The following is an 18,802-nucleotide window of genomic DNA, read 5'->3' on the forward strand; positions in this document are numbered from 1 at the left end:
CTTACTGTGTGCCAGGCTGGGGCTAACTCTTTTAATTGCATAGAATTTACGGGTGACTAGATCTTTGTTAAAACCTGAGCAGGCACATCCTGAGGCAGGGGTTCTCGTTAAGTGTGGCCTGGGATCCCACTGTAGATTCAGGGAGGGTTGTTTAAAATGGAAATTCCCGGCTCTAATACCTGGGAGTTACCCTGAACCAGGACTTCACGGATGTAAGGGGCTCTTGGGAGTTTGCACGTTGGACCAGCTGCCCACACCGTTACCTTGCACTTTGAAGTTTGAGAACTGCTGCTTCCAATTTTGCCGTCTGCTCAGGAGCAGGTGCTCTTGGGTTTGCTTGCACCCTACATATGGCCCTGCCCTGGGAGGGCCTCTCACCCTCTCACCTGCCTGTGGCCCTGCTCCAGCGAGGGAGGGGCAAGAGCCCGATTGTATCCCCTTCACACCAGGAGCAGGTCTCATGGAGGCTGACACAGTTACTGAGGTCAGATTTAGTGCCCACCCTGTATCCCCTGGCAAATATTCTAGTCATCCATCCTGCTGGCACCCCAAGGCCTCCCCAGTGGAGTGCCGTGGTCCCTGCTATATTATGGAAAATGGAAAGCTCTGATGAGCATGGCAGAGGCATATCTGCCAGCCAATATGGCCCCCACACTGTCTGGGTGCTGGAGGACCCAGAGCACTGGAGGGAGGTTTATCATACCCCTCTCCTGCCCTCTGAAGCTGGCCGTGGGAAGTGGGTGCTAGCTGGTGATGACACTGCAAAGGTGCCTGGAGGTAGGAGCTGGGAGCCGCTGGGGCGACAGCACTCTCTGCCCACCTCCTGCATACGTAGCCTTGCACAAGTCACTGTCCCCTCTGTGGTTCTTGGATTGAAGTTGGTGAGGTGGCCACTAGGATGTCTTCTGTTCTCACGAATAGAAGAGGATCCCTCCTCCCAGCTGTGTGTGTGTGTGTGTGTGTGTGTGTGTGTGCATGCATGTACACGCATGCATGTGTGTGTGCTTTGTCTTCTCCCCTGAACTCCGCACCTACTCTGTTTTGTTTGCTATTAAATTATGTGCTGCCTTTGAGAGCAACCTTACTTTCCTGTGTGTCTCCCGGGAACAGGGGCTGACAGCTTCCTCTAGTGTCTCTCCCATGTTCGGCCTGCTTGGCGCAGGGCTGGACACATGGTGGGTGGGTGCCCCACAAGTGCTCATTTATGATTTGAGTAGCTGAGAGTTCTACCAGCAATGTCCTTCCATGTGGGGCCTGAGGAGAGGACTGCCGGTTGGGAAAGGCCCCAAAGACAGAATCTGCTGCATCTCTTTAGCTGCAGGCTGGCACTGACCCCAGAGCCATGCCACCTGGGCCCTGAGACTCTGAGTGGGACCCAGCGCAGTGGCTGGTGGCTAGCTCCCGCCATTTTCTGGTCTCCCCCACAGGACGGCTCTCCTGCAGGCGCGTCCCCGGCTACTCCTCCCTGTGCAAAGCCTCGTGTGCCTGGCAGCCTTTGGCCTGGCCCTGCCACTGGCGATCAGCCTTTTCCCACAGATGTCAGAGGTCAGTGGGGAGTGGGGGCGGGAGTCATGGGCAAGGTGGGGGGCGGGCAGAGAGCCAGCTGTTGGTCATTTATTAACAAATATGCAGCGCTAACTCCTTAGCACTGTGCTAGGCACTGGAGCTAGAACCCTGAACAAGACTGGCCCAGGTCTGACTTCTCAGAGTTGGGGGTTGAGCAGCCAACACGGCAATTAAACAGAGAAGGGCAAATGCAGTTCCAGGAGCGTTAGGGTGGGAGAAGCTCAGCTGGATGTGGGAGGAGACCAAATCTAGCGTAGAGGGAAGTGGCGTTTCGCTAGGGCCTGGAGTGTGGGCTGGAGCGGGCCAGGTGAAGAAGGGCTGCGGGGACACGAGGGTTGGGGTTCAGCCGGTGTGTCGGTGCTGTGGTGAGGCGGCACATGGAGCTGCCAAGAGCTGACCAAAGTCTGCAATGGAGCAGAGTGGAGTGAGATGAGGGGCCAGGTGAGGGGCTGGGGCTGGGGGTGTTGGGAACTTGGAAGCTGAAGCACAGAGGGTAGTGTCATCCTAGGGACTGTGCAGAGCAGGACACAGATTCCTGCTTTTGAACGGTCCCTGTGGCTGCATCGCAAAGCTGGGTTGGAGCATGGGAGGAGAAGGAACCATCAGGAGGCTGTGGCAGGCGTCCAGTGAGAGATGGTGGTGGCTTGGACCACCACTGTGGCTGTTGGCAGTGGGCATGGGGAGAAGTGGGTCCGTAAGAAGAGAGTCAGGAGGCAGCTTCGTCGGGATCTGATGAAGAGCTGCATGTGGTGGGAGGATGTGCGCCCAGCTTTCTGGTCTTGAGCAGCCTGGCAGGTGTAGGTACCACTTCACAAGATGGCGCCACGAGTAGGGGCAGTGTGAGGGAGAGCAGCCAGTGAGGTGGATGGGCACATGAGGGCATGTGGAGGACAGAGGCCCTGGTGGGGTGCCAAGGACAAGTGGCCAGGGAGGAAAGGGCAGAGCCAGGCCAAGAGGGGTATGGGTTTGGACGGGCCGTCCACAGGGTCAGTCCTTCGGAGAGGTGGAACTCCGTGTGTTAAAGAGCGTCCACTGATGTCTCAGGTGATAAAGGCAAACCCTGTCCCTGAGGGGCAGGGCCCAGGCGACAAGTGAGGCTTGGCGTTGAGGGGAAAAAGAGAAACAGGCCCACAGCTGGAACAAGATGTGGGATTGAGAGAGGCTTTTATTTATTTATCTTTCCTTTTTTTAAACGGGAGAGACTGGAGCTTGTATAAACATACAAGGGAAGGCACCAGGCACGTCCTCTCATTTGAGAACACTGAGAGGAGGATGTTGGGGGAGCAAAGTCCATGAAGACGGGGCAGACCAGAGCTCAGCAGGAGGAGCGCCCCCTCCCTGCAGTAGTAGGCAGAAGAGGGGCAGATGCGGCTAGGGTGGGGTTCAGGGCTGGGGAGGTTGAGGGAGTTGTTCTGATGGCTTCTCTGTTCTTGTGACAGAGCAGACGGGAAACTGGGGGTGGGTCAGGGGTCTGAGGACTACAGAGGAGGTTTGAGACATCCAGGGGGGAGGGTGAGAGACAGCTGACCCAAGAAGTCAGGGGAGCCTGGTGGGTGGTGTGAGGGGCCACCCAGGGGTGCGTGGCAGGGAAGATCACAGGGTCCTCTCTGCTGGGGTTTCGTTGTGGGGGGGCATTTGGGACATGGGTGGGAGAAGAGAGGAGCAGAGAAGCACGGGCTCCAAGCTGGGCTGGGTGTGAAGGTGGCTGAGCGGGAGGGTGTTTGGAGTATCTGAGCTCATGAGGAGGTGGGCGCTGGGCAGAGGAGGCACTTTGGAGTCTGTGGTCTCAGCACTCACCCTGCGGCGGGCAGGGCCCCAAGGGAGGCAGTGCGAGGGGTGAGGGCTCCTGGAGGGCACCTCGGGGAGGTGAAAATAAGGGCTTGATGTGTTGGGGCTGCAAGGGCTGGAATCCCAGGGTCTTAGAGTAGGAGGGAGTGACCTGCCTCTGGCCACAGGGTCCCTGGAGAGTGAGAACTGGGGTCACTTCCCTCCAGAGCTCCAGAGTTCAAGGGGGAGACTCTAGCAGGGCTGGGGCTCCTGTCTGGGGGGACACCATCCAAGGCACACCAAGACAGGATCCTCCCTATGCCAGCAGGACCCTCGTCTCCTGCCCACAGGGCCCAGCCGTGTCGTGGAGACTAGGGTGCTCCTCCTGCTCCGCTCCCCTGGGAAAGCTGCCTCCTGGGAACTCCACGTGGAGCCGAGGGCTGCAGGTTGCCCAGAAGTCCCGATGATGGGAGGAAGGGTATTTCTCAGTGGTCTCTGGCACCCTCGTCCCCACAGAGCTGGGCCTGGCACTCCCTGAAGCCATTGCATCTCTGTGCAGTCAACCTGTGTGATTGTAGACTCCACTGTGCTCAGAGCTTCAAGTAGCCCTCGTGGCTCTGCCTGCCTGCGCAGGGGAGGGACCCAGGGCAGAGCAAACCCATGATACACAATCAGAGACCATCCAGGTTGGAAGGATTTTCAAGGTCATCCAGTTTACCATGCTCGGGCTCTCTGGGGGAAATGGACGCCCAGAGCAGCCACGGGACCAGCCCAAGGTCACAGAAACCAGGTGCTAATGGGAAAGGAAACCCAGAGGTCCCACCCTCCAAGCCCAGAGCCTCTGGGAAACGCTGCATCTGATTGTTTTCTGTGACTGATTTTCTCTCCTCACCAGCCACCTTGCCTACCGTGGGGCTGCCCTGTGGTGGGGGAGGGTCTAGGAGTGCTGTGGGTCTTTGGCAGGTGTTGCTCTGGGGCAAATAACACAGCAATGGCTGTTCACGCACCCCGGCCTCCAGCCCTGGCTGTGGAGAGGTGGTCGAAAGTGAGCTGCCTTGGCCTCACAGAGGCTGCATGTCAAAGTCCAGGCTCGGCTCTCCCCCCATGCCTGCCTCAAATAGGCATGAAGTTAGCTCTCCTGAGTATCTAACCAAAGACCCTCTTATTGCAACCCAAGCCTCTTTCTCCAGATTGGGCGGCGTATAGTCATTACATAATAAGTCTTTGCCCTCTGGGAAGGGAGGGTGAAGGCACGATGTTCAGAGCTGCTGCCTCAGCTGCATGGACCCTAACAGGATGCAGGCTGGCCTGGGCATTATGGGGTGTTTTAGGCCTATCTGTGACCCATGGCACCAAGGCCGTTGGCCAATTGGCTGAGAGGACCTCGTTCTCCCCATTCACCCTCCCAATTAATTCTCTCTAATGAGGAGCTTCCTTTGCCATAGAGGGATCATGTCTCATCCCAGAAGCCAGTGGGATTTGCCACAATAAGTCTGGACTTGCTTGGGCTGACCTACTTGCCAAAAGCCACCAAGGTTGTCAACAAAAGTAATCGCTAGAACGCTAATTAATTAATTAGGAGACTTGGAGATAGAGTTTAGGAACTAGTTCCTAGAATGGCTGGCCTGCAGTGATTGGTATGGGGTTTCCAACTCACTAACCACAGAGGGTGAGGAAAGGACTTCAATCCCCCCTTCAATTCCTGGGAGAGAGTTTTGTCTGGTCTTCTCAAATTAGTAGTTCTGCCTATTAAAATGGTACCAAGGATCAAATAGTAATAATGGCTACCATTTACTGAGCATCTACTAGACAGGGCAGCATGCTGGGGACCTTATTTTGTTAGGTCCTACTAATGCCCTTCAAGTCCAAAGTGTTATTGAATATCAAGGGATGTATCCTAGACAGTCAGATGTATGATTCTAGGCTCTGGGAAGAGATTCTGGCTGGAGATATGGAACCTTTGCTGTATATGTGGGAATTGAAGCTGAGAAAGTGGGTGAGGTCACAGTGGGGGTGAGAAAAACCATCACAAAAGGGACAGAACAGTCAAGGGCAGGGAGAACCAGGGTGGAGAGCCTTCATGGAAGCCGAGGATGAGGGCACTGCAAGGAGGAGGGGGCTCTCTGCCCGTGAGCCACGCAGAGGGGATGAGAAGTTGTTGATGAGACTTGGCAACTGGGTGATATAGCCAGATATGGCAGTGTAGGGGCAAAACGTAGCTAATTTTCTCTCTTTGTCCAGAGAAGTGAGCTCAGAGATAAGAAACGGTGGGAGAGCTATAAAGATCCTGTGAGATGGAGATGGGGGCTTGGACAGAGGGCAGTGGTGGGGAAGGAGTGCCCTTAGCCCAAGGCAGGAAGGCATGGCATCTGTGAAGTCCGTGGGTCCAGTGGGTAGAGCAGTCTGGTTGGCTGAGGTGGGGAAATGGGGTCTCAGAACATGACAATCCTCCAAATGAGGAAACTGAGGTACATTAAGGTTAAGTACCTTGCACAAAGTCCAAAGTGGTAATGATGGAGCAGGCTTTGGACCCAGGCAGAAGGACTCTGTTACCCTCCCTGGCCCACCTCACTATCAAAAGAGGAGGCCCAAGTCTGAGCTCCAGACTGCTTGCCACTCATTCATCAGTAGAACATTCCAGTGCCCTCCTGCCCTTCACAGGGAATCATGTGCATGTTCACAGGGACCTTTTGGAGTAAGTGTATCTGTGGTCTCTAACCCAGAGCTGAGGAAGGGGCAGAGGGAGTCTAGAAGGCCACAGGTAGGACCGGGAACCTCCTCACAGGTGTGAGAACTGGGGAGCAGGGTCTGGGCTCCCTTCTGGGCCCCATCCCATTGCCCATGCAGGGAGGTGGTGGACTCTGTGACTTGGAGGTTTGTGCCACAGTGGGCATCTGCCAAGGCCCACTCAGCCAGCCTGTGCCCAGGCATGGTTGGGCCCATGAATCTGCACCCAAGATCTGTCCCCTACCCCATAGAGCTCCAGTGCTTTCCCCTTCTGCTTGTACCCAGCATGGCCATGTCATAGCCCCGTGGTCTCAGGGAGCCTCCATTCTGATGGTGGAGGTAAAAACTCACTAAACAGCCCGTGTCAGGCGGCAGTGAGGGCTGTGCTCCATACAGCTTTCCGTCGGGTTGGCGGTAGAGGCCTCCCTGTGGCATGGTGGGGCCAGATTTGTGGTGGCCTTTCTGGCCCTGCCCTCTCTGGAGATTGGGGCTCTGGGTTCCAGGTAAATGTGGTCACCTCTGTCCTCCCCGCCACACACACACATACACCGGTGCCTCAGGTCCCTCAAGGGAGATGTCCAGGGTCTAGTCTCTCGGCACTCTGGCTTGGCTGCCACAGGAGGCTGGACCGGGTGACGGCGAATGTCCCTCTGACTCTGGCAGCCGGTGTTCCCCACCTGGGAGGCTTCCAATCCATTTAATGAACCTCATGTCTCCCCGGAGCAGGAAGCGGTACCTTGGCCGAGGCTCCCTCCCACATCCCTGCCTCTGTTCCTGTCTCTTCTTCCTTTGTGCCTCTTCCTCCCTTCCTTGACTCCTCTCGGGCTCTCCCCCACCCCGTCCCCTCGCTTCTCCCCACTGTTCCCCCGGGAGCTCGGGGGCTGGGGAGCGGGGCTGCACATACAAGCCGGAGCCATTGTTCAACAATCTGTTTTTGTCTTCATCTCGTTGGCAGGCGGCAGGAGAGGAGCAAAAGGTTAATGAGGCACTGTGCAGCGGGCTCACTGCGTGAACGGGCGGGCGGCGGGCGGGCGAGCCAGCCGTGGTGACAGGGAACTAATTAGGAGCAGTTTAACAGGAGGAAAAAGTGAAATCTCCTCTTCACCAACTGTCAATAATTAGCTGATTCGGTGGGGTTGAAATGTGTCCACAGAAGAAGGCAGGGCTTGTCTGTGGAAGGGGAAGGCGTGGGGAGTGGCGGTGGCCGGGGGCTCAGCCCTGTCCCTAGGTGGTGTTGGGGCCGGGGGGGCCATCCTCTGTCCCCCAGGCCTGCCTCTGCTCTTCTGGCTGGCATCCCTCAGCCTCAACTCTCTGTACAGCCTTGGGTCTTAACCTCAAAGACCTCAGTTTCCCCTGTGGTAGGATGAGGTGTTGGAACTAAGTTTCTTCCTGGCTCTGCCTGGTGAGATTCTGGAAGTGAAAACTGGAGCCAGGGCCCGGGTACTGGAGTCGGGAGAGCTGACACTGGGCTGAGTGACTTTGAGCCAGGTGCTGACCCTCAGGCACCTCCTCTCCGCATCATGGCTGCGCCCACTGAGGCCACCCTCTGGGGACAGGCATGGCTTGTGAACGGTGCCAAGTGGTGAGTGGGCAGGGCCTTGGCCTTCCTTGGAACACACCTCACAGCCCCTGTACCCTCCCCAGCTCCTCCGTCCTCCCAGCAGCTGTAGGCCGAGGGGCAGAGGGGAGATGGGTGGTGCCTCTGGGCTGGGCTGCAGGCTGGAACAGGGCCTGGCTGCTGCTGTAGAAGCTGGAGCCCCAGAGTGTGTGTCTCTCTTCCCTGCCCCAGCTGGTGCAGGGGTCCTGGGGGCAACGAGGGGTGTTTCCTGTTTGCTCTGTTGCTTGTGTATTGGTTTGCTGGCCCCTGCCCTCTGGCCTTCCCTGACACCTCGGCAGAGGATCCTCTCCCCACCGCTCCCAGCCCCTCCAGCTTTTGCCAAACATCTTGACTGGAAGAAAAGATATCATCATGGCGGTCAGCCCTGCCAACCCCCTACCCTCCCTTTCAGCCTAGCACCTCCTCACCTCAGCTCTAGAGGGTGCTGGGGATTAGAAGGCACGTCATGTTCTGAGGAAGGCTAAAGCCCTTCTGATGTCTGTGTCCACCCTGGCCCCAGCAGGGGGCTCTCAGAGGCCACACCCATGCTGCATGCTGCAGCTGAGGTACGGGCTCAGCTCAGCCACCCGTCCTCACTCCCCACCTACTCCTTCCTGCCTCTCCCCTTACAGCTCTCAGAGTCAAGAAACAGAGGCACGCCCTCCCTGTATGGGCAAAAAGGTGCGTACCCTTAGTGGGTGCCAGAACCTCTACTCTCTCCACAAACCCTCTCCAGCCCTGAGGAAAATGGTGGTTTTGAAGCAGCTTGGCTAGACAGCGGTGACCCACCAAAAGCAAATGTCTCCCCCAGCTTATCTTCCTTTCTCTGAGAAAGCATTTGAACTCCCAACCAAGAATGGGGAGGAGTTGGGAATAAGCTCAGGTCCACATTGAAGCTGTTTTAGAAGTGGCCTCTCCTCCAGGAAGTCCTTCCTGATATGCCTGGCTAGGGTCTGTCTCACCTCACACTTTTAGACTCTGGAGGTGTGTATCCAATGTCCCATCTCCCTCCTTGGGACAACAGCCCTTTCTCCCTCCCTCAACATATAGGGTATTCCTGAGGCTGAGAACTGGCACTCTTTATCAATGCCTAATAAAGAGCACAGCCCGTCTGGGTTCACCTTGACTTTGTTGGTTCCTGCTTCTCCCACCCTTCCAGGGCTGATATGAGGCCAGAGACATATCTAGGGGGCATCATGTCCCTCCTGAGTCCACAGCAGCGTTCACTGTCTCCCAGAACGGGCCTCCTCCTCTCCAGTCTCAAATCCATCTCCTGCTTTGCTTGGAGATGTTTGTTTGGGGTTTTTCTCGTTTACTGGTTTAATCAGTCCCTACTGAACTCCAAAGTGGGCTATTTTTGCCGTCAGAAATCTGCTGCCTCCCCGCCCGCTGCTTTCTTGGAGTTTACCCACAGGACCCCCCAGGAGGGACGGATAGGAATGGCAAAGCCGCTCAGAGCCCAGGAACGCCAACGCCACCTGTCATGTTGCCTGTTCCCCACACCCCCACCCCAAACCTGTGCGCGCACACAGGCCCACACACACACACACACACACACACACACACACACACATGTGCACGTATGAACGTGCACACATGCCCAGATGACAGGCCTCAGCGGGGCTGCCTGCATCCTGTCCCTCCCGGGTCTCCTTTTCGGGACCTTCTAGAACACCTAGCTGAACTCAGGACAGGGAGTGGGGAGGCTTGGTTGTGCAGAGCTTCCGTTGAGAAGATCAAAGGCATCGATATGTGCAAAGTCTGCAAGAGCTCAGCCCTGGGTGCCGGGGTAACCGTGGGCCCTGCCCTCTTTATGCAACACCGTAGGGGGTTCCTAAGCCTCCAAAGGGCTCTCCCATCCCTTTCTTGATGTTATCCTCATGCCAGCCACAGGAGGTAGAAAATCTTCCCACTGCACATGTGGGGAAACTGAGGCTGAGGAGATAGAGGACAGAGAATGATGCTGACATTGGTCCACCGGAGGGCACCGAGGAATAGTGCAAAGCTCCAAAATGGGCAGGGGGCCTGCGCATTCGCTGGGTACGGCAGTGCAGGGGAGCTGGAAAAGTATCAGGCAGGATTCTTGCGCTGGTGGTGCCGCTGTTCACTTTCATTCAACTGTTACTGAGGCACGGGGACACTGAGCTGCCTTGAGTGGCTCACAGTGGGGTGGGGTGGGGGCTGCTGTAGTCACACCTGGCTAGAGGACAAGTCAGCCTGTGGCTGGGGATGTGATGGAGACAAGAACAAGTGCTGGGGGTGTCCAGAGGCAGCAGCAATGGATCTGGTCTGAGAAGATTACGGGAGACTTCCTGGAGGAGGCAGCCTAAGAGGATTAAAGTACAGCCCGGACTCTAGCCTCAAAGCCTGTATCTACATTGTATAGAAAACGGAGGGCAGCTGGTGGGTGAGGGAGGTGGAGAATGTTCCAGAAGGCCTTGAGTGTTCAGCTGAGGAATCTGACCTTCACCAGCACCAGAGGCCTGACCCGGGGTCCAGGCTTAGGCTTCGGCTGCTCCCCAGGCCAGCCTGACACCCCTGCCATCCCAGGACACTCAGGACAGATCCTCCAAAGCTGGCCAGGATGTGTGTGTGTCTGGGCAGGACGTGAGGCCTGCCCCGCCCTGGCGAGGAAGAGTGGACTGTGGCTGCCCAGTGGGCAAGGTGGTCCCACACCCGGCAGAGACCTCAGGCACACAGGGTCAGCCAGGTGCCAGCCCGGGCTTTAGACCCTGTGTCAATGTTGCCACCACCTGTGGACCCTCAGAGGCTCAGACCCCTGGCCAGAAGCAGAAGGTGGCTTTGAGCCATGTCACAGGGTCATGCTGAACACCCCACCCCCCCATCCCTGTGCCTTTGAAAGGGAGGCAGCAAAGCCACCAGAAGAAAGGCAAGGAGGAGGAAGTTCTTTGTAGTAGGTAAAAGCCCCTGAGAATGGGGCACAGGCGGGGGATCCAGTTTCCTGTTTATGTCTCAGCACCTTAGCTCCAGGTTCAAATATGTAAACTATCCACCGGCTGCTGGCTGGCTGCAGGTGTGTGTGTGCTCCTGGGCTGCAGAGGCAGAGGTGGCCCCAAATGCATTCCTGACTCTACTCCCCCACCCACAAAGAGCCAGGACCCAGGTAAATAGCTCAAGGTTAACCCTTCCCACGCCATAAAGGAAGGCCGCCGGGCTGTTCTAGGGGCTGTGGAGCCAGCTGTGCCTTGGGGTGCTCAGGGGAGGCTGGGGTCATGCTGGACATGTTGCTCCGAGTCTGGGATATCTCCTGGGAGGGGCAGCAGGGTCTGAGCTGGGTCTGGAGGAGGGGGTTGGCGCTCTGATATGGGGAGGGGGCGTCCCTGTGAGGCTGTCTGGGAGCCAGGGTGCAGGTTCTGCCCGGGAGTCAGGGGTGCTAACGGGGCGACATTGCTTATTTCTGGGCAGGGTGAGCATGTTTCCAGGACCCTGCTTCTGGAGCTGGAGGAGACCACCAGCCAGTTACTCCCCATCCCAGACACCCCCTCCCTGAGAGCCCCAGCTGGCTGGCCCTAAGGGTCCTGCCTGCCTCGAACTGGCAGCCTGGGACCGGGTTGCCCTGTCACCTGTGGCTGTTCCTTGCGCACCCTCCTTTCTCCCCGTCCTCTGCTCCCCAGAGAAGGCCCCTCAGAGCCAGTTTGTGGTCTCAGCGAAGTCCTGCCCTCTCCACCCACCACCCTGGGGCTCTGGCCTTCAGCACTCCTCTCACTGAGCCTTGGCACCTCCCGCCCCCTCCACAACCCCACTGGGGAGCCACTGTGGCCACGATGCTGTTTGTGTGGCTGCCGAGAGGGCACATCAAGCCAACTTGGAGGTCAGCCCCTCCAAGCAGCAGGGGACCCTTTGTTCCTACTGTGGGGCCTAGAGCTGGGTAGGGCAGCAGGAGGTGGCAGCAGGTACTGCTCATACCCAGTACCTGAGTCACACTCATTTACCAGCGGGTCCAATGGCACTGCCAGGCCAGGCCTGCATGTGATTCCCTTGGAGGAGACTCGGCTCACACACAGCTCAGAGAGGTGCTCTTCAAGGGAGACACTTGATTCTTGGTGGAGAGGGGAGGGAACAGCCTGTCTGGGCAAGCAGGCCACACAGGGGTCCCTGCCCAAGCCTCCCCAGCAGAACCCATGGTGTGGAACCCCTATGGTCCCAACACCAGCCGTGGCCAGAGAGCTAGAGGTGTCCTGGCAAATGGCCAGTTGAGTTGGCCCAGGATCGGCACTGACGGGGCGCTGGCAACATGGACCCCAGGAGGTCACCAAAGTCTAGTTGCCAAGAGCAAAGCTGCTCAGCCCTCATCAGAACCATTCACAGAAAATGGTTTTCTTGGTGTCCATGGCTGCGTGGTGTCTGTGGCATCCTCTGTCACTGCTTGTGCTCCTTAGGCTGGTCCTCCAAGGCCGCCATCATGGACTCGTTCCCTTCACCCACCCTCAGATGGGCCTGTTCCCCAGGCCTTGGCACCCTCCCCTCCATCTGCTCTCCTGGGCAAGCTCCTCCACTCTGGAGGCTCTGGCTGTGTTCACACATCCCAGGCTCTCTCTCTCCTGCCCAGAGCTCCAGAACCCTGGACCCATCTGCCTCCCCGGACTCTCCACTGGGGAACCCACAGGCACCCCAGACTCGACATGGCCACCCTGAGCCTACCACCCACACCCTGACCCATCCCTGTCCCGTATTCCCTGCCTCTGAGAGCGGCGTCACCAGCCACCCCAGCTCCTGAGCTAGAATTAGGAGTCATCCAATGCACAGTCATCCGCAACACCTCCCTCTCACCCCCACGTGGAATTGGTCATCAACTCCTGTGGGTCGTGTCTTCAGAAAGGATCCTCCTGTCTGCCCGCACTGGTAGCACCAGAGGACAGGACCTAGCACCTCTCTCATTCGCACAGATGCTCCCCAAGAGGCTTCCCTGCCCCCCTTACTTACCCTAGTCCATTCTCTACACCCTCCGTCACCAGAGAGACCTTTCTAACGCAGCCTGGCATATGGCCCACCCCTGCCCTGCTCAAAGTCCTTCTGTGGCTCCCGCTGCCCTCAGATAAAATGCTGGCACCTTCATGTAGCTTCCAAGGTCCTGCCTGTCCCAGCCCCACCTCCATTTTCTGCCACATTTCCAACATGTCCAGCGTCCCCCCCCACCCCAAAACAGGCCATGCTGGCCAGCTAATGCTTTTTCCTTCTCCCAGCAAGCTTTGCCTGCCCTCGCCTATCAAAATCCTCTATTTTCTTCCTGGCCCACCTCCTCCGAGAGGTCTTCCTTCCTTGTTCTTTCAATAAATTGGAACCCCCAGCCCCTCCCCAGTTGCCATGGCACTTTGCTTGTCTCTCTGGAATCCATCTGCTTTCACTGACTCCTCCCTAGACTTCGAGCTTCTCAAGGGCATGGGCTGGTCTAGTCTTTCTCTGTGTTCCCCGCCCGGTATATGGAGTTGGTGGCCGTAAACATCTGCTCACTTGAGGGCAGACTGAATTGAAATGAGAGAGAAAGCCTGGAATGCCAGCTCTGTCCCCAAGCCCCTGCTCCTGCTCCCTCAGCTGCCTCCCCCAGGAGCCCTCCCACCGCCTGCGTCTCCCCCTACTCCTACCTGCTGCCCCCAGCACAGCAGGGAGCCCAGGGGAGCGTGAGGGTGCCAGGAGGGGAGGCCTCAGTCTCCACTGGGCCAGCATGCACTAGGGAGTGGGCACAGTGGCCCGTGGCCCTGGGCCGTGGTCCTCCATGGTGGCGGTGAGCAGCCTCTCTGATTTTAATGTGGGCCTCAGTGCTTCAGTGAAAGCCGGCATGGGAAGTTGCTAATAATGGCACTAAAATAAAATATGCTACATCTGTTATGGGTAGCAGAACAAAATTAGCTGCTCACACCTCTGACATCCAAGATGTCTTAACTTAAAATACTCCTTGGCTTACTTTACATCATTTACTGATTATATTTAAAAGAAATACAATTTTGCAATTACTGTTCTTTCCAGCGTGATATCTATGCATCATTTTCCTTTTATGTTTATATATTTCTCCTTCATTAGTGCAGTCTGAAGGGTGATTAGGATTCTTCAAACATTTTACAGAGGTTAAACGTTGATTAAGATTTAATTATTACTGTAAATAGCTTGGAATGACATATGGTGCAAAAGCCTGACATATGTGCATTTGAATAAATGAAGTGCTATTTCCCAGGATGCCTCAGTAGCTGTTTAACAGCTTTCCCGAAGGGTTATGTTACACCTCATGGTAAGATTGCTGGGATGTTATATTTTGTTGGTTTTTGCAGCTGAAAGCTAAGAACAGTTTTCCAGTTTTTTAAAAACATTGAATATTTTAAATACCTAAATTGTTTTGCACAAATTTTTGCTAATTTGTCTAACTAGGTTAAACATTTTCAAAAGCATTTAGATTTTTAAGCGTGGGCGCTGTGCATTGTGTCAGTGGCAGCGTGGGGACGAGGGGAGCCGGCAGGGTGGAGGGGACTCGGGGGTGGTAGGGGTGCGGAGAGAGAAGGTGGTTTGAGGAGAGGGGGTGGGGAGGAGGCCTGGGCTCTGAGCCTAGCTCTCCTTTGCTCGGCCCTCTCAAATGGCCAAAACCTGGGTATTGGAGTACCAGGGACTACAGGGGAAGGGTCTCCTCTTCTCGAGGAACCCCACCATGCCCACCAGCTCCAGTCCTCACCAAACTGCCTCTTGTCTGGACTCTGCCATACACAGCCGGGGCCTCACCGAGCTCTCTGAAGTCCAGGCCAGTCTGTGCCGCCTTCTGCCTACGTCCCAGGGTTGTCGTGTCTGGACAGACAGCAGGTCCTATGACTAAGTTCAGCCAAGCTAAGTTACAAAGGCCTGGTGCCTGGTGACTCTGTCAGGCTGGGCCTTCTCCCTGAGGGAGCGCCTTCCCCACCGGCCCCCTCAGGCTGGGGGCTCAGGCAGGCCCCTGGGCTCATCCCCTGGAGATGAAGCCCAATATCTGGGCTGCTGTGGGGTCTCCAGGGGACCCTGTCCTTCCAGCACCTGTGCCTCTTTTCTTTCCACCCATTTATTCAACACTTAAGGAGCACCTACTATGTACCAGCACTGTGCTGGGCTTTGAGGAATCAGGGTAATAAGATGGCACATTTGCTGCCTCAGGGAGCTTGTGACCCAACGTGGAGGGGTAGGGGTTGTAACTGGGATAGAAGTACAGGGAGCCACGCCCAGCCTGGTCCAGGGCCTAAAGCTGAGATAGCAGAGATGAACTGCAGACAGGGAGGAGCACAGGGGTGGAGGGAGGAGCACAGGGGTGGGGGCAGGACTGGAATCTGGAAGGTGCATCCCTGGCAGAGGGGACCGCTCAGGGGAAGACTTGCGGGGAGCCCAGTGTGTCTGAGGAACAAAAATCAGTGTGCGTGCCCCGAGTCTCCAGCACTAGAGCAAGGTGGCGCAGGAGTCTGACTTGATCCCGGGGGGTGGCGGAGCATGGAGCCATTTGATGTGAGGAGAGACGTGACCAGACTTGAGGTTTAGAGGCCGGCACTGGCCGTGGGGGGATGAACTGAGTGGATGAGACATTGGGGGAAGGAAGGGGAGACAGAAAGGCTCCAGGGGCTCTGGCCAGAGCGCCATGGGATGGTGGTGTCCTTCCCAAGACAGGCAGCTGGGTTGGGGCCAGGGGAGATGGCGGATTCAGTTCCATTTCAGGCGGGTTGAGGGCGAGACCGATGAGACATCCTAGGAAGGTCTGGTGGGCAGGCAGGCAGCTGTGGGCCTGAGGCTCAGGGGAGAAACTGGTGTGGGAGTCGCCCAGGGGCATGTGCAGAGAAGGGGCCTAGCCAGGCCAAGCCCCAAGGATCCTGAGAATGTCGTCCAGTGGATGTTGGGAAATGGGGGTAGCAGTGACCTTGGAGAGAAGGATTTCTGTGGAGTGTGGTGAGAACAGAAGCCAGATTTGCTGTGGGCTGAAAAGTCAGTAGGAGGTGAGGAGGTGGACACAGCCAGTGTAGACAGTTCTTTAAAGAAATGTGGTTGTTGGGGAGGACAGAGACCAGGCAGTAGCTGGAGCGTGACTTGGGGTGAAGGGGAGGTGTCATCAGAGGGGAGGCTCTGCAATGTGGAGAGAGAGGGAGGACAATGAAGGAGGGCATCCGGGGTGGGCAGGGGAGGTGGAGCCACGTGAGATCTGCCTTGCGAGGGGGAGGGGAAAGCCGTCTGCCGTGGGGTAGCAGGAAGGCAGGTGTAGGGCCACGTGTGGACACAGGCAGGTGGTGGGTCTGATGACAGGAAGCTGAGGGGCTCCCCTGTGTGCCTGCAGTGTCTTCCCCTGAGGAAGAAGGCTCATCTGCTCAGGAGGAGTGGGGACCGAGTGGGGTGGCTGAGACGGCAGAGATGGGTTAAGGTGGCCTCTGTGGAGCATGGGCAGTGGAGTTGACCAGGCAGTGGGACAGGGGCAGAGTGGTTGCCAGCTGCTGTGACGGTCCAGCCGAAGTCAGGGACGGTGAATTTTGAGTGGTCCCCATTAGGTGGTCAGGTTCAAGTGTAGAGAGAGTGGATGCATGGTTGCGCTTCTGCCAGTCGGGGACTGGGCTAGGGAGCAGCTGAAGTGGTGGTCCCAGCTGTCCGGGTTGGGGGAAGATGTGATGACTGACAGGTAGGGAGTCTGGGGCCTGAGGTCTCAGTGGTCTAAAAGTAGGAGGAGGAGTGGGGTGCTGGGAAGATAGGGCACTGATGGGTCCAATAGGGTCTGGATTGGACTTAAGGAATCTGGTGGAGCAGCCCTGGGTGGTATCAGGTCCAGGGTGTGGCTGGAAGGGATGCTGGGGGCCCTGTGGTGGGAGGGTGGTGGAGAAGGAAGATGTGTCACTAGCAGGGCAGTGGGCCCTGGCTGGGGCAGGGTGGGGGTGCGGAGGGGCAGAACTGCAGGCACCAGGGGTCCCAGCTGCTGCTCCCCACCTCCCTGCTGGCCCCTTCCCATTACCCCACCTCCTCTCCCTGTTCTCTCTTCCCAGATTGAAACCTCCCAGCTGGAGCCTGAGATTGCCCGGGCGACGAGCAGCCGGACAGTGGTGTACAACAAGGGGCTGTGAGTGGTGGCCGGCTGGCCTGGAGACAGATCACTGTTCAGGCCAGGGAGTTAGGGGCAGGGAAGGAGACTCGTGGGCTGCATCTGCAGGGAGGGGCGAGCTGACCCCAGCAGTCCTGAGCCACCTGGGGAGCATTGAGCCTGAGCCTGCAGTGGTAGGGAGACTAATCCATTTACATATTAACGTGGGGACAAGGAATTCTAACACATTTCCTACAGAAAATAATCAAGTGCATTTCGGGCCTTACATGGGGTTGTCAAAACTCCACTCAGCACAATTATGTGTGAAGCTGAAAAGTTGTAGAGTGCCCATGGGGTAGAATTAGGATCCTTTTATACTTTGGTTTCTTTTTTATTTTTATTTTTTATCTGAATCAAGTCTGAGCCTTGGTCACAGCTGACCAGAAGTGGTAGTAAGCAGGTGGTGGGGGCCAGAGTAGGCCTGCGCGCTGGGTTGGTTTGGTGGCCAGGCTGGTGGATTTGGGATATTATAGTGGCCAGGCCAGATGGCTCCTAGGGCTGGAGTGGACAGGGAAGGGGAGGTGGTTTACACACCACAGGATGAACTCGCCATGACTAAGGTCCTCAGGAAGTGGCCCAGGGAATCCAGGAGCTCTGGAGGCCTCTGGAAGATTCTATGGGCAGCTGGCTCTGAGTGTGGCCAGCCATCATCCATGCCATAGCTGCAAACCAGTCTGTCTGAGTGAAGCACAGTGACACTGGGGCTGGGGTCACCCTTTGCAGAGTTCTGACTGATTCAAAGTCCCTGAGATGACCCCAGCTCCAGGCAGGAGTCCCAAGAAGGAATGATGCTTGGCAGGAACCATGGGCCTGCACTTGGCCTCTGAGAGACGCACCTCCTTCCAGGATCCAGGCTGGAGGCTGAGCAATGGGGCTGAGGATGGGGCTGGAGCTGGGCCAACTGCTGTCTGGGGAGCCTCTCCAGCCACCAGGGCTGCCTGCCCCATCCCCTTCTTCCTGAATAGGGGGCATCTCATGCCAGAGAGTGCCAATGCCAGGTCGAAGAGGCAGCATCAACCCAGGAACGGCGGGCCCTGGCTCTGGCACTCATGGGCTGTGTGACCTTGGACAAGTTCATTCCCTTCTCTGAGCCTCCAGAACCAGAGAATTGGATCAACAGTTCCCACTGACTCTTCCAGCTAGACCTCGCCTTTGCCTGCCCTGCTCAGATGCTGGTCATCCCACACACATCCCCAGCGCAGACGCTGGACTAGGAAAGGGGCAGATCCCCTTGGGAATGGCCAGTGCTTGGCCTGCGAACCTGGACCTTGCCCTTCTGTGAGCCCATATCCTAGGAGCACTTGACCTTTGCCTTTACAGACCTTTACAGTTCTGGAGAAGGTGGTGTGGATGTCTGGGCCTGAGTGTGGGGCCACATCACATGCCACCTGTCACCCCTGCAGCTCAGAGGCCCCTTGCCACTGGCTCCCACTATTCTCCCGTTTGTGTGCCAGGAAGGAGGAGAGGGCCCTTAAGAGGGCCGCAGAGTCTAAGGTTGGGGCAAGCGGGTGAGCCCTGTCTGAGAGGGCCAAACAAAGGGGAAACACTGGCTTCAGTGTGCCCCTCACCTCACCCCAACTGGAATGGCAGCCCTTGGCATGCAGCCCCTGGACCCCCTGCCCTGGTGACTCCACCTTGGGAGAGATCCAGGTGATCACATGTAAGAAAAGGCTAGTGCAGGGCAGCAGGGATGTGGCCTCCCAGCATCTTAGGGCAGGGGTAGTGTGTGAGGTGGGTCTTCTGTGGGCACTGACACACCTGTGCCCACCCGAAGACCTGATGCCACCTGCTGGCTCTGCAGGACACCACCCTGAGGGGCCTACTGCGCCCCCAAGGAGCGGCCCACCCGTCAGGAGCGGGAGAAGGCATAGATGGCACAGAAAACAAAACAGCAGGGGGAGAGGGACACCACCGCATTGGAGGGGCAGGTATTTTTGAGCCAATCCCTCCATAATGTGAATGTGCCAATGGCTGCTGGGCTGTGCTGGTCTCTAGGCCTGGGCCTGTCTGGATCCTCTTGCAAGGCTCACTTCAAACTCCCCCTGCCCCCACCTGTCATAGGGTCTTAT

The 18,802-nt window shown here is 57.1% G+C and overlaps 1 protein-coding gene across 1 annotated transcript in view; it reads left to right on the forward strand.

Annotated features, from left to right (window-relative positions):
• Window positions 1–18,082, forward strand: part of SFXN5 (sideroflexin 5) — a 116,759-nt gene extending 98,677 nt beyond the window's left edge. Inside the window, exons 13-14 of the mRNA XM_012646494.1 lie at window positions 1,428–1,545; window positions 16,639–18,082. Coding sequence (XP_012501948.1) covers window positions 1,428–1,545; window positions 16,639–16,716 — 196 coding nt within the window. The 3' untranslated portion in view covers window positions 16,717–18,082. The remainder of the gene's footprint in view (window positions 1–1,427; window positions 1,546–16,638) is intronic.
• The last annotated feature ends 720 nt before the right edge of the window (window positions 18,083–18,802 follow it).

The sequence above is a fragment of the Propithecus coquereli genome, unplaced genomic scaffold (assembly GCF_000956105.1).
Source record: "Propithecus coquereli isolate 6110/MARCELLA unplaced genomic scaffold, Pcoq_1.0 Scaffold243, whole genome shotgun sequence".
Taxonomy (NCBI): Eukaryota; Metazoa; Chordata; class Mammalia; order Primates; family Indriidae; genus Propithecus; species Propithecus coquereli.